This window comes from Lepus europaeus, chromosome 4 (assembly GCF_033115175.1).
Source record: "Lepus europaeus isolate LE1 chromosome 4, mLepTim1.pri, whole genome shotgun sequence".
NCBI lineage: Eukaryota > Metazoa > Chordata > Mammalia > Lagomorpha > Leporidae > Lepus > Lepus europaeus.
The window spans coordinates 30,552,868-30,568,066 of NC_084830.1; the positions used below are offsets into that span (position 1 = coordinate 30,552,868).

General features: G+C 36.2%; 1 protein-coding gene across 2 annotated transcripts in view; it reads left to right on the forward strand.

Annotated features, from left to right (window-relative positions):
* Window positions 1-15,199, forward strand: part of CSMD3 (CUB and Sushi multiple domains 3) — a 1,267,615-nt gene that overhangs the window by 1,115,902 nt on the left and 136,514 nt on the right. For both annotated transcript variants that reach the window (XM_062189471.1, XM_062189472.1), the window contains one exon: window positions 14,382-14,500. In XM_062189471.1, coding sequence (XP_062045455.1) covers window positions 14,382-14,500 — 119 coding nt within the window. The remainder of the gene's footprint in view (window positions 1-14,381; window positions 14,501-15,199) is intronic.

Consider the following 15,199-nt stretch of genomic DNA (forward strand, 5'->3'; position numbering starts at 1 on the left):
GTTTATTAATGTGATATATCACATTTATTGATCTGTGAATGTTAAACCATCCCTGCATACCATGAATAAATACACGTGGTCTGGCTGGATGATGTTTTTGATGTGTTGTTCAATTTGATTATCTAATATTTAGTTGAGGATTTTTATGTCTATGCTCATTAGGGATATTTGTCTATATTTCACTTTCTCTGTCAAATCTTTTTCTGGCTTAGGAATTAAGGTGACATAAGCTTCCTAGAAGGAGTTTGGAAAGATTTCCTCCCTTTCAAATATTTTGAATAACTTGAGAAGGATTTTAATTAGTTCTTAAAATGCCTAGTAGAATTCAGCAGTGAATCTGTCTGATCCTAGATTTTTCTTATTGGGAGGTTCTTTATTACTGCTTCAATTTCTGCTTGGTTATTGGTCTATTTATGTGTTTATGTTTTCTATGTCTTCATGTCTCAATTTTGGTCAACTCTTTGTATATATGAATCTATCCATTTCTTCCAGGTTTCCTAATTTGTTGGCACACAGCTCTTTGTAGTAATTCCTATTGATTTTTTTTTAATTTCTGTGGTATATGTTGTTACATTTCTTCCTTTTTCTTTTATTGATTTGGGACTTCTCCCTCTTATTTTTTTTATTTAGGCCAATGTCAATTTTGTTTATTTTTTCAAAAAAACCATCGTTCATTTCACTGATAGTTTGTATGTTTGGTTTTAGTTTTGTTTATTTCTTCCTTAATTTTAATTATTTCTTCTTATTAATTTTGGGTTCGGCTTGTTGTTTTCTATGGGTGATTCTGTATCTGCCTGGGAAACTGCCTGCCTAGCCCATTCAAGAGTATAAGAAGGTATGGTATACCATGCCCCCTGGGAAAAACCCTGGTAGGGGGCTCAACATACTGAGAATCCCACACATGACCTGACTGCTGGCAGGCGGTAGGGCCCCCAGGCACATTTCCCCCACCTCCACTTCCTGTTGAGGGGCCTTGTAATTGTCAGCTGGGTAAACAGCTCCGGAGGTGGCCCAGGCCCCTAAGACTACCGGAAGGCTACCTAGACTAAGTGACCTTCAAGCTGATTGGAAAAGCATAGAGGTGTCACTATCTGCTTTATCCTATAGAATTAGTGTTGCTACCCTGAGTTAACTACTCCCCTTTGGCTGCCCTATAAAAGCTTGTGCTTGACTGTTAATAAATGGACATGTTCACTAAAACTGTCTCTGGTGCTTCTTGTTGAATAACGCTGTTGCCCTAGCATCCTGACAGTGTGAGCCTTGCAATATGAGCTACACATTTCTAGGTCCTTGAGATGCCTTGTTACTTTCCAGTTTCTTCACATAAGCCCCAAATGCTTTAAACTTCCCTCTTAATATTGCTTTTGCTGTATCTCATAAGTTTTGATGTGATTTATTGCCCTCTTCTTTTAATTCCAGAAATTTTTGTTTTCATTTTCATTTTTATTCATGTCATGTATGGGTTTCTTTAATTTGTGGATTTGCTTCCAATTGCTTTTGAGTAATCCTATGATTAATTTTTTTGAATTCTTTTCCCAGCATGTCATCAATCTCTTCATCTGCACATTCTAATATTGAAATGTTTTTGTGTTCCTTTGCAGGGGGGGGGGGGGTTATGGTGTTTTCCTTACTCTTGTTTCTTGAATTTTTCATTTATTTTTAGGCATTTGTAACATGCAAGCTGGGTGTGGTAGATCTCTCTCCTCCTGTTACCAGAAGGGGAAGGATAGTCATCTCTGTTGTTGTCATCACTCCCTCACCTCCTCTCCTCTAAGCTGAGCAGTGCCCGGATGTTAGCCACTAATGTGTTGAACACTCATCCACACTGCCATATGAACCACACAGATGATCTGGGCACAGTTCCTGCTGCAATGACCCAAACCAGGTACTCAGTGATTGCCCAGAGACACAGCTACACCCTTCACTCTCTCATGTCACCAGTGAGTCACTCCTCCTATCTAGGCTCAAAGACAGTGGGGATTGTGGATTTTTCCTCTGCTATAATCCACTTTTTGAATGTACTCTCTCCCCAACACTACCTCCAGTACTGCAAATAAAATGGTGTACTGTCTCAGCCATTTGCTATACGAGCACACAAAGGCTTCCTCTGCTGCCACCCAAACCTAAAATGTCACCTGTCCTTTCTCAGCCAGGCGTGGATGCTGTTCTGGGGAGGTTGGAGCAGGAGAAATATAATCTCTCTACTTCCACTGGGTCTTGGGCACTTGCTAGCCACTACTAGCCCCCAGGGTTCTAGCTCAACTCATGCCACGCTCTGGCTCCAGCTATATCACCATGGATTGGTGCAGTTCAGTTCACCTCGGTCTCTAAGCTGCCGCCCACTTTGGCTCCTGACTGCTGCAGTCATTGTTGTATACGTGTTCATGCTGCACATCCACACCTCTCACACAGGTCCACAGTCATCTTTTTCCTCTTGTGAGATTTCCAGTGCAGTTTTCTCTCCAATTCTCCCCTAGAGTGCATTTCCTACATTTTTTTTTTTTTTTAACTATTTATCCCTTGACTGTGTGTCATTCCCTAATCCACCATATTGGAATCTCTTAACATTTAAATATTTAGATTTTTCTTATTTGTTCATTTGAGAGGCTGAGAGACAGAGAACAAGATAGGTAGAAAGACAATGTTCCCAGCTGCTGGTTCACTCCACAAATGCCTTCAGTGGCTCTTGGCTAGGGCTAAAGCTGGGAGCACATACTGAATCAAGGTTTCCCATGTGGGAGGCAGGAACTCAGTCACTGAGCCATCACTGCTGCTGTCCAGATCTGACTTAGCAGGAAGCTAACGTCAAAGAAGAATGTGGTATCCAAGCCAGGCATTCCAATATAGGACATGGATATATTAAGTGTTAGAACATATACCAGACCCTACTTAGATTTTTAATACTAGGTAACAATTACTCCATCAGTTATAATAATCATAATAGATATTTTATCACCATTGTGTCCTAGACTATCATTTTTCAAATGTATGATGTATGCCAAATAAGTGTTAACTGTTTTACATACATATTTTTACTTAATTTTTATTAAATTTTCCTATTAATCATGAGGTAGTCCTTTTTTTTTTTTTTTTTTTGACAGGCAGAGTGGACAGTGAGAGAGAGTGAGAGAGACAGAGAGAAAGGTCTTCCTTTTTGCCGCTGGTTCACCCTCCAGTGGCTGCCGCGGTAGCGCGCTGCAGCCGGCGCACCACGCTGATCCGATGGCAGGAGCCAGGTGCTTCTCCTGGTCTCCCATGGGGTGCAGGGCCCAAGCACTTGGGCCATCCTCCACTGCACTCCCTGGCCACAGCAGAGAGCTGGCCTGGAAGAGGGGCAACCGGGACAGGATCAGTGCCCTGACCGGGACTAGAACCCAGTGTGCCGGCGCTACAGGCGGAGGATTAGTCTAGTGAGCTGCGGCGCCGGCCCTCATGAGGTAGTCTTTAAGCTTAGTTTACAGGTGGTAAAATTCATATTTAAAAATAGCCTTTAGAGATCAGAATTTTCAATATTTGTAAGTACTGAAATATATATATATATATCAGTGCTCACTTCAGCCTAGTCCAGCCCTGACCATTGCATTAATCTGGGACTGAACCAGCAGGTGATGTTCTCTTTCTCTGTCTTTCTCCCTCTCTTTGTAATGCTGCCTTTCAAATAAATAAATAAATCTTAAAAAAAATTATCACCATTTTTTTAAAGATTTATTATCTTTAAATGGTGATAATTTTTTTAAGATTTATTTATTTATTTGAAAGGCAATGTTACAGAGAGGCAGAGTCAGAGCGAGAGATCTTCCATACACTGGCTCACTCTTGAAATGGCTACAATGGCCTGAGCTGGGCTGATCTGAAGCCAGGAGCCAAGAGTTTCTTCTGGGTCTCCTCCATGCGTGCAGAGGCCCAAGCACCCGGGCCATCCTCTACTGCTTTCCCAGGCCATAGCAGAGATCTGGAATGGAAGTGGGGCAGCTGGGTCTCCAGCTGGGATGCCTGCACTGCAGGCAATGGTCTCACCTACTATATCACTGTCCATGATATCTTTGAGGGATTAGTGGTGGTTGAGTGAAGGAAGAATTCAACAAAGGACAAAAAAAAAGTGTTTCTAGGAGATCAGAACTAAAGGATTCTTTAAGAAATAGCTTTGCATTTGAATGAAACCCTTGGAATGTAGATATGTAAATGGATATAAGAGAATGTACTCTGGATTCAGACTTAAGTTTCTGTCTTACCTCTGCCATTTGATAGCCATGTGACAATTGGAAAATTCTACAGTTTAAATCCAGTATCTTCACTGTAACATAGGATTTCAACTTGAAAAATTACTTTAGAATTTAATGAGATTATCCAGTAAAGTACTTATTGAGCACCAGATACAGTAAACCCTCCAAAATGTCATCCTTTGTTGGTGATGAGCTGGACCCACAAATGGTATTTTTAAGTACTGGAAAATTCGATTAAGTATATGGGATATGATTTCTCTTATAGAAAGAGTAGAATCATTAAAACACTTCAGTTCATACAGTAACATTAAGTTTTACATTTTTGAAAGGCTTTTTTACTTTTTATTATGAAAAGCATAGGTCCAAGCATGAGAGCGGAGGCTGTTACAATGAATCACATGAGAAATTCTGACAGCGGTAATTGTGATTATATAAATTAAATGACAAGTGATTGAGGAGATATTAACAAAGTAAATTAGAAACAAAGTAATTAGAAAGATTTATGGCCAGTTAGATGTTAGGGATGATAGAGAGGGAAACATATAGGATAGTTTCTGTTCTTCTGTTTTGGTTTTTACTTTAGAGAACATCACTTTTCATTTGGTCAGAGTTTTTCTTGTTTTTGTTTGTTTGTTCTTTGCTTTTCTCCTTTGGTAAGACAACCTTTCAATTCCTTAGACTTTTTCATTGATTTTTAGATCAACCCATTTTTAAAGATTTATTTTTTGATAGACATAGTGACACAGAGAGAGAGAGAGAGAGAGAGAGAGAGAAAGAGAAAGAGGAGTTTCATCTTCTGATTCACTCCCCATATGACCCCAACATCCAGGTCTGGGCCAGGCAGAAGCCAGAAGCCAGAAACTCCATTCTGGTGTTTCATGTGGGTGACCAAAGTACTTAAGCATCTTCCCCTGCCTTCCCAAGCTCATTAGCAGGAAACTGATTTGGAAGTGAAGGAGCCAAGACTCAAACTTGCACTCTAATATGGGAGGCCTGTGTTGCAAGCAGCAGATTAACCAGCTGCACTAGCTCTGGCCCTTTAGACTTTTATTTAACTGTAGAAATTGTACCTCACATCTTACAGTGGGATGTAGGAACCAAAAGTATTTTCTAATTTAACTATTGATAATGCCAGTATAGATACATTTCTAAAGAGTGAAATCTTTAGAACACAAATATAACACAACATAGGAATGAATAAGTGACAAATAGATACTACATGTGTTATGTACATATATTTTTAATATTTATTTCTATGTTGCTCAAACTATGTTCTTTTGAAGGTTATAGCTGTTCCACAAATAAATTGAATCAAACAGGACAATTTTTGTAAACTACAAATATATAAAACAAAGTAATAAATATAAATTTCTCAATTTAGAACTTTACTTGAATTACTTTTTCCTGAAACTTTGATGTTTTATACTGATTTTATGCTAAGTTCTAAGAAATTATTTGACATATAAATAGGTAGCTAATATTAATGGAATTATTGATAAAAAGAGCCAATTGTGCTTTCTGTTAATAATAAAGAGGAATGAATATTGAAGATAATTAAGGAGGACACAATGAAAGAGGCATATTTCTCTGAAAATCTTGGGAGAAATATAAAAACTCAGGCAAGTACACTGAAATGTAGTGAATACATTTCTTGAGGAAATCTAAGACTAACTTGCCAGAGTTTGGATGTGGTACACATTTTTCAATATTCAATAGAGAGAAATCACAGTATCAGTTAGGAGAGGCTCATTAGTATATTGGTATTTCCTGATATAGATTATCATGAGTAGACATAAAATGACATCAGTCTTTGTGTTGGAAATATGTGCTGGTTGAACAGTCATGTGAATAAATACATTTGTACCAAGTTAATAAAATTTATCCAAGGTTTCTTATGCAAAATATTAAAAGTACTGTTTGCTGATCCACAGTAGCACTGAAAGGTAACAATGAACTCTTAAATTGACAGTTTGTGCTTTTGTTGTTCTGTTTAACTTAAATAATCTTGCCTGTAATTGTGTATCTTGCATAATTAGATTTGTTACTTGAAAAAATGTTGTTAGTGCATTGAACTACATTAATATTTGTAATTAATAATAAGTTACCAGCCGGCGCCGTGGCTCACTAGGCTAATCCTCCGCCTTGCGGCACCGGCACACCGGGTTCTAGTCCCGGTTGCCCCTCTTCTAGGCCAGCTCTCTGCTGTGGCCAGGGAGTGCAGTGGAGGATGGCCCAAGTGCTTGGGCCCTGCACCCCATGGGAGACCAGGAGAAGCACCTGGCTCCTGCCATCGGATCAGCGCGGTGCGCTGGCTGCAGCGCGCCAGCCACGGCAGCCATTGGAGGGTGAACCAACGGCAAAGGAATACCTTTCTCTCTGTCTCTCTCTCTCATTGTCCACTCTGCCTGTCAAAAAATAAATAAAAAATAATAATAATAAGTTACCACAAAGTTAATTTGTATTTTCCATTTGCTTTGCCACTTGGGTTTCAGTAGAGCCTCAGCATGATTACTCTTATATTAGAATATTAGACTATTTACCTGATTACAATATACATACATCATTTCTATCTCGTTTCTTGAAATCTGTTGAGGCACATATTTAAAATCTGACTGATGATAAATCAGAGAGGGACCTTGAATCATTTAGGCATCAATTAATAGAGTTCTATTTTGAATTTATAAAATATAAATATTTAAAAAATGAAACTCTATGTAGGAATAGTGCTTGTAAAATCTTAAGAATCTTTAGAGATCCTCAAAGGTCTCAGGATTTAGTCTTTATGAAAGGCAAAAAAATCATGTTTCCTCAATGAATAGATTTTCTGTGCCCCATACCTAAGGTACTCATGACATCTGCCACTAATACCTTTTTCTGTAAGTCATATGGTAATTCAATTGGTCTGAAATTCTCCTTCCATCCTGTGCAGTAGCTGTAGCCCTGGTCTGAATACCTAAAAGTGAAAAAAGCTTACAAAATGATAACATCCAGAAATTTATCCCAATTCTTTCTTATAAACAGCAAAACGTTTGACTAAATGTATCCATTGTATTACTGCTTCCCATCCTCAAGCAATATGCTTAAGAGATAATACATTAGATCTTAATGAGTTTACTTTTATAATCACTAAAAATGATCTCCTCCTTTGGGCTAATTATATAATTGATTATTTGAAGAAAACAGGGCTTTTACAATTAATTATATTTTTGCTTACACTAATTTTATTTAGTTTATGCACATCAACATTTCATAAAATATTAATTGTAGAAATACCTCCTGCCCAAATTAATTTATTAGTATTAGTCATTTCTAATTTCAATGGCCATTAACACAGAATATATTGCATACAAATAAGTATACTTGATCTCTATAAACATATTTCACTCCTTAACTTGTACATTCCCTAACAGATTTGTTATAGTTTATATTTTGTTTCTTTTGATCAAATTTTATTTTGTGATCTTTGACTTTTCACCTCCTTGTGGTGCTGGCCTAGAGAGAGCTATAGCCCAAGTTCCTATATTCTATAAACATTGTATTTTTGCCTTTGAAAACTTTCTTTTTTAATGCTTTTTTAATATTTTTAAAAATATTTATTTATTTATTTATTTGAAAGTCAGAGTTACACAGAGAGAGGAGAGGTGGAGTGGGGGGGAGTCTTCCATCAGATGGTTCACTCCCCAATTGGCTACAACAGCCAGAGATCCAAAGCCAGGAGCCAGGAGCTTCTTCCAGGTTTCCCAAGAAGGTGCAGGGGTCCGAGGACTTGAGCCATCTTCTACTACTTTCACAGGCCATAGCACAGAGCTGGATGAGAAGTGGAGCAGCCAGGTCTAGAACTGGTGCCCATGTGGGACGTTGGAGCTTTAGGCCAGGGTATTAACCGCTGTGCCACAGCACCAGCCCCTGTCTTTGAAAACTTTCTCTAGTTAAATCTTAAGCTTACAGTCCTAGGATTCACTATAATAAAATCAATAACATTTTAGTTGCATATAGAAGAAACTTCTCATCTTGAGCCTGTCAAAAGACTTAAGGTACTGGAATTTTTGACACTTGGTATTGATATTTACACATTTTCTTTATATAAATATTTCTATAATATTTATGTGAAACCTCTTGATCTTAAAGACATATACTTTTTTTAACTTTTATTTAATGAATATAAATTTCCAGTGTACACCTTATGGATTACAATGGCTTCCCCCTCCCATAACTTCCCTCTCCCGCTCCCTCTCCCCTTCCATTTGCATCAAGATTCATTTTCAATTCTCTTTATATACAGAAGATCAATTTAGTATAAAGATTTCAACAGTTTGCACCCACATAGAAACACAAAGTGAAACATACTGTTTGAGTACTAGTTATAGCATTAAATCAAAATGTACAGCACATTAAGGACAGAGATCCCACATCAGGAGCAAGTGCACAGTGGCTCCTGTTGTTGACCCAACAAATTGACACTCTAGTTTATGGCACCAGAAACCACCCTAGGCTGTCGTCATGAGTTGCCAAGGCTATGGAAGCCTTCCAAGTTTGCCGACTCTGATCATATTTAGACAAGGTCATAAAAGACAGAGTGAGGATAGTAACCAATGATCCTAAGAGTGGCATTTACCAGGTTTGAACAATTATACAGCATTAAGTGGGGAAGAGGACCATCAGTACACACAGGTTGGGAGTAGAGCCATTGGAGGTAGAGTAGAGGTTATGATTACAAAGGAATGAGGCCCAAGTACGCTAGACAGGGTCTAGAACAAAGGACAGAGTCATTATTAGAGGAGCTAAGAAAGGTGCTGTCTAAGCTTAGACATATACATTTATAACAAAGGAAAAATGTCTTTTAACAGTTATAAATCTAAAGTAAACATTGATATTCCCAGTTTCATGCTTGAAACCCTAATAATGGTGTTGGTTAACATTTACTGAGCACTTTCCAGATCCCTAGCACTATTTTATATATATATATATATAGATACATAAGTATCTACATATATGTCTATATATATAGATATATAAAGTATCACAAATTGAATATGAAGTGGGTATTTTCTTATTCCAGTTTTATTGATGGGGAACTGAGGCGCAGAAAACATTTTAGATTTCATAAGAAAAATGCAACAAGTGGAGCTAAGATGCTTTACACAAGAATTTGTGTTCTTTTTTTTTTTTTTTTTTTTTTTTTGACAGGCAGAGTGGATAGTGAGAGAGTCAGAGAGAAAGGTCTTCCTTTTTGCCATTGGTTCACCCTCCGATGGCCGCTGCGGCCAGCTCACCGTGCTGATCCGAAGGCAGGAGCCAGGTGCTTCTCCTGGTCTCCCATGGGGTGCAAGGCCCAAGCACTTGGGCCATCCTCCACTGCCTTCCCGGGCCATAGCAGAGAGCTGGCCTGGAAGAGGGGCAACTGGGATAGAATCCGGCACCCCAACCGGGACTAGAGCCCAGTGTGCCTGTGCCGCAAGGCGGAGGATTAGCCTGTTAAGCCACGGCACCGGCCGAATTTGTGTTCTAAACCATGAATTTTTTTTCTGCATTAGACACAGAAAGAAACTATAACATCTAGCATCAGTTTAGAGGTTCAGATTTTACGCAATCTATTTTCTGCCTCTTTTTTCAGCTTCATTTCTTTCTACTTTCCCTAGAACAATACATTGTTCTTTGGGCAAAAATGCTCTCCTTTCCATAAAAGAGAAATATTTTAGGACTCCATTAATTTAACATGTCACGTTCTCTGTTAGATGCTCATAACCAACTTCCCACTCATTATAATTATTTGGTAAAATATCTGTTTTTTAATATTGACATGTGTTATTTCTTATGAAAGAATTATTTAACAAAAGTTGACCTTCATTTATTGTTAATTTTTTCACTACAATCTAATCAACTGTTAAAGTAACTGCCTTGCTGGCTCCATTAAGTTTCTTTAGAGCATGATTGCTTACATTTCCAATAGAATTTTTTATTTTCAGCATCTACTTTTATTTTCAGCACACAATGGAAACTCACTAATTGCTTGTGTAGTGAATAAATAATACTTATAGGTTGCAATTATATTTAACATTTTATGTAACTTATAATTATTCTGTAGACTAAAATTTGATAATTAGTATGTATTAATGAATATTCAGTTACTTATTAGCATGATGCTAAGCTAAACATCAGTTATGGGTAAACATCAAAAAATAAATAAGTAAAATATAAGGATAAAAGTAAATAGGGGTGAAACCTGTACCAAAACGTGTTCCCCAAACACTGAGGCCCATCTGTGACTATAAAAAGTCTGATTTATTCCTTCCAAAAAAACCTTAGCCACACACATTCATTAAATTTCATGCTACAAATAGTATTTGACAAATATTTGTTTAGTAGATTAATTAACGCTGAGATATAGTATGCCAGAAAAAAGGTCTGTGTGCCTAGCAAGGCAGTTTTCAATCAGTCTTCAAACTTATAGACCAACTCATTGAATTTACCCTTTGATCATCATGAATGTCTACCTTATTCTCAAGCTGTTATCTTTACAATAGCAAATAATCTTGTATAGATTTCAAGCCCAATCAGCATAAACACAGAATTAACAGTTATTTTATATCTATAACTTCCATAAAAATAAAATTATAAACATGAAATATATTTAAAATAATGAGATCTTCACTTTCACTAAATACAACCTTTTGTGCAAAGACACATAATTCAATTCCTGTTCATTTCTGACATCAATACAAACTAATAATTTTGTTTTATATACATAAACACACATATGTGTGTGTCAAATATCAGTGATAAATATGATTAACAAGCTTTCCTGCTTTAGATTGAAAGCCTTGTAAACAGAATTGAAAAAAATAATTTTTGGTTATAAATAAATATTTGTTATGTGAATAAATGAAAGTTTCATGTTTTATCCAGGGTAACTGCCTACAATAATTTGAAGGAGACATATCTCTATGTAATTTATAAATATGTATATCTCTATGTAAGTTATAACTCTATGTAATTTTTGATGTGGAATTGTCCCTGTTTTTTCTTGGTTTGTAATAACTAATTAATTAGTTCAATCTCATTAAAACGATCCATCCATGAGACCATCTCTGATTGTCAGGAACATAATTATACAACATTTTTCCTCATAAGCTTAAATATTTTGATTACCTTTGTTAAGCAGGAGATTAGCAGAATTGAAGACGTTGTAACATTTTTACAAAAATCTTGTTTTTATTTGCCATTCCCATAAATAACCTGTGTTTTTTTATATAGAAAGAAGTAGAACATGATTGTTAAAGTGGATATTTTGAAGTTAATATTTAATGACTCAGAGTTTATTTGTATAAATAAGATATGGCTTAAGACATGAAGTGCATGGATTTTTGCTATTTTTGTTTTACTTTCTTTATTCCACATTAAAAAAAAAAAAAGCTGCTCCCCCAAAATAAATAATGAGTGAAGTTGTCAATATATAATTTTTTGGCTTATCTGATTAACTCATAACTTTACCCTGAGAGAATCATATTCAACAGAGATTTAATAGGCCAATTCAATCTCTTCTATAAAAATAGAAGAGAAGATGTTATTGTGCCCCTCAAATTATCTGTAAATACAATTCATTTAATTAAAATTATTTTGCCATGTTCAAAAATATTTCATTACATAGAAAATTTTAAAATCAAGAAAATGTAAGGAAAAACATATAAATCATAAATAATCTTTTAAGTAAGAATCACAACCATTATTTTAAATATTTCTTTTTGCTCATTTTACTCTGAAGCTATTTCACTTATGAATTTTTTTAATTTACAAAATTGCTATTATGTAACATAATTTTATATCATTTTCCATTTTCATTTTCTTCTCCTCATAGAAAGAAATAGGTATTGATAATTTTCTATATATATGACCTTGAATTTAGTACTTAATAGAAAGAAAATTTATGTGTGCAAAATTTGTCCTTCTCAGTAAGAATGACTGCAGGAATAACCTTAATGTTGAATAGTAATCAATGTACTGCTAAGAACTCCCAAGAGTGTAAGATTGTACCAAATGAAGGGAAAATATTGTTTGTAAGATGTATATGTTGGGGCCGGCACCGTGGCTCACTTGGTTAATCCTCTGCCTGCGGTGCCAGCATTTCATATGGGCAACGAGTTATAGTCCTGGGTGCTCCTCTTCCAGTCCAGCTCTCTGCTGTGGCCCAGGAGGCCAGTGGAGGATGGCCCAAGTGCTTGGGCTTCTGCACCCACATGGGAGACCAGGAGGAAGCACCTGGCTCCTGGCTTCAGATTGGCATAGCTCCGGCTGTAGCAGCCATTTGGGGGGTGAACCAACGGAAGGAAGACCTTTCTCTCTGTCTCTCTCTCTCTCACTGTCTAACTCTATCTGTCGAGTAAATAAAAATAAAAAATATGAAAAAGATGTATGTGTTTGAATCATACCTTATTTTTTCATATTTATTAATTCCTGAAAAGGGGGTGAGTTTAAAGTATAGAGAATAAGAGTATAATAGAGAATAAGAGTATAAGAGAACAAGTATAAAGACAAGCCACTCATTAAGGAGTAATAAATGAAATTAACACAAATTAAAGACAATTTTATCCATTGTGGATCTCAAATTCTAGTTTCAGAAGCAAATCTTCAACACTATTGATTTATTTGCTTATTTACGTGAAAGGCAGAGTGACAGAAAGAAAGAAGAGGCAGAGAAAAATCTCTGCTGGTTCACTCCACAAATGCTGCAGTGTCCAGGGCTTGGCTAGGCCAGAGCCAGGAAGCGAGGTATCCCACGCGGTGGCAGGTCCATCATCTGCTGCTTTTTCAGGCACATTAGCAGGCAGCAAGATTAGAAGCAAAGCAGCTGAGACTGGAATTGATATTTTGACATGGGATGCTTATATTGCTTCACAGACCAAACCTTCATACTGGCCACAAACACTTCATTGTTTTTAAGTAGGTCACACTTTAATGGGAAACCAATTATTACTAGGTACATGAATTCAAGATTAAAAATATTCAACAAATATGGTGCATGATGAAGACATTCTGACCTATCTAATTAAACCACTAAGCACTGGGATTGAAGTTTACAGACTTCCTTTATCTCATACAGGATAGCTTCAAATGACCATTCACTCTGGCTGTACTGCTTATATTCTAATTTAATCATAACCATAGTCACTGCTTTCATGATATTTTCTGTCTTCAAATGTCATCCAGTTGGGCATGATGTAATCTACTCTAACTATGTTATTAGCCACAAAATCTCCTATTTTCAGAATTAGACATTAACATTTATTAATAAATAATCAACATAGGCAGGTCACTGTCCTTTTTATACTACTCATTCTTCATACAGTGTTTATGGAGTACTTTCTCAAGATGTTGTGCTCGAGGCTGCCTTAATGAAGTTTCCATTCTTTCATGGGACATAAATGTAGAGCAAGTAATTGCTCAATTATTTATGCATTACCAGTTGTGTTAAGTGCCTCAAAGACAGTGTAGAGGATGGTGTTACAAAACCATCTTTAAAAGGAAAGTAACCTAGCCAAGGGCTGAAGGAATATGAGGTGTTTTATTGCTTTATGATTTACTTTCTAATATTTTTGTTTTTATGAACTGTAATAAATATGATTTTGGAGTGATGAATTCTACTAACCCATCTAAACATGCATTAAATTAGCTTCAAATGTGAATTTAGAGAGAGGAATACCCATGTTTTTTACCAAACCTTAAAACAATTTTACTAATTGATATTTTCAAAATATTAATTTTTGTTTTGGTTAAAAAACATAAAACTTTTTAAGGCTTTAAGTGAATCATTCTAAGAACCTTTTTATATTTTCCATGTTTTATTCTTTTGTATTGAAAAATAAACTCATTGCCAAAATAATGAAGTGTTTTAAGAATTTTTTATTATTGTCATGCATTATATTTACAATTAGATTTGGAGTTTAAAAAGTAAAAACACAGATGATTGGTACTTTAAAATTGAAAAAGAGTTATATATTGGAATTCTAGTGTACACTCCTCTTTTCCTCTACAGTTAAAACTTGCTTATAAAAAGTTCTCAATTTCCCTGACAGTAATACTCAGTTGTGGAAATTTAATATGCATGATTTAAGAATTCATTATTTGAAAGTGATTTTGATTATTTTCATTAAATGTTCTTAGCAATTGGTTTGGATTCTTGTCCTGAACCACAAACTCCTAGCAGTGGAATTAAAATTGGAGACAGATACATGGTTGGTGATGTGGTATCTTTCCAATGTGATCAAGGCTATTCCCTTCAGGTAAGTCTATTTCAAAGTTATAGTTTTGATTTTCACTGCCCTTTAGAATGTTTTAAAGCATCAGTGATGAAGAAGCCACAGTTTTACCGCTATATTGATTCTGGGCTACATAGTCAAAAAGATGTTCAATTTGTTAACAAAATACACAACTGAGAAAATTCAGTCACAGACTAAATTTATCTTATTCATAAGTAACCAAAATGATTTTTTAAAAGATTTATTTTATTTATTTGAAAGACAGAGTTACAGAGAGAGGTAGAAGTAGAGAGAGAGAATCTTCCATCCCAGGTTCACACCCTAAATGACTTTAATGGCCAGAGCTGAGCTGGTCAGAAGCCAGGAGCCAGGTACTTCTTCTGGGTCTCCCACGACCCAGGTGGGAGGAACCCAAGCACTTGGGCCATCTTCCACTGCTTTCCCACTTCCACTGCTAGGAAGTGGAGCAGATTAAGATTCGGACTGGAGCCACATGGGATGCCAAAGCTGCAGGCCGCACTGGACCCCAAAGATGATTTTTTGAGGCAAAATCAATCACTATTTTACTTTGTCTTATATAAAGTGAAAAAATTGAAAATAAAATGAAGAAAATGCAACTGAATGCAAATGAAGCTAACTGCAACTTACATTATAATAAAATCCACAAATTAGTGAAAATCTATTACAGTTATACATTCCTAAGGAAGGGAACTTGTGATGTGT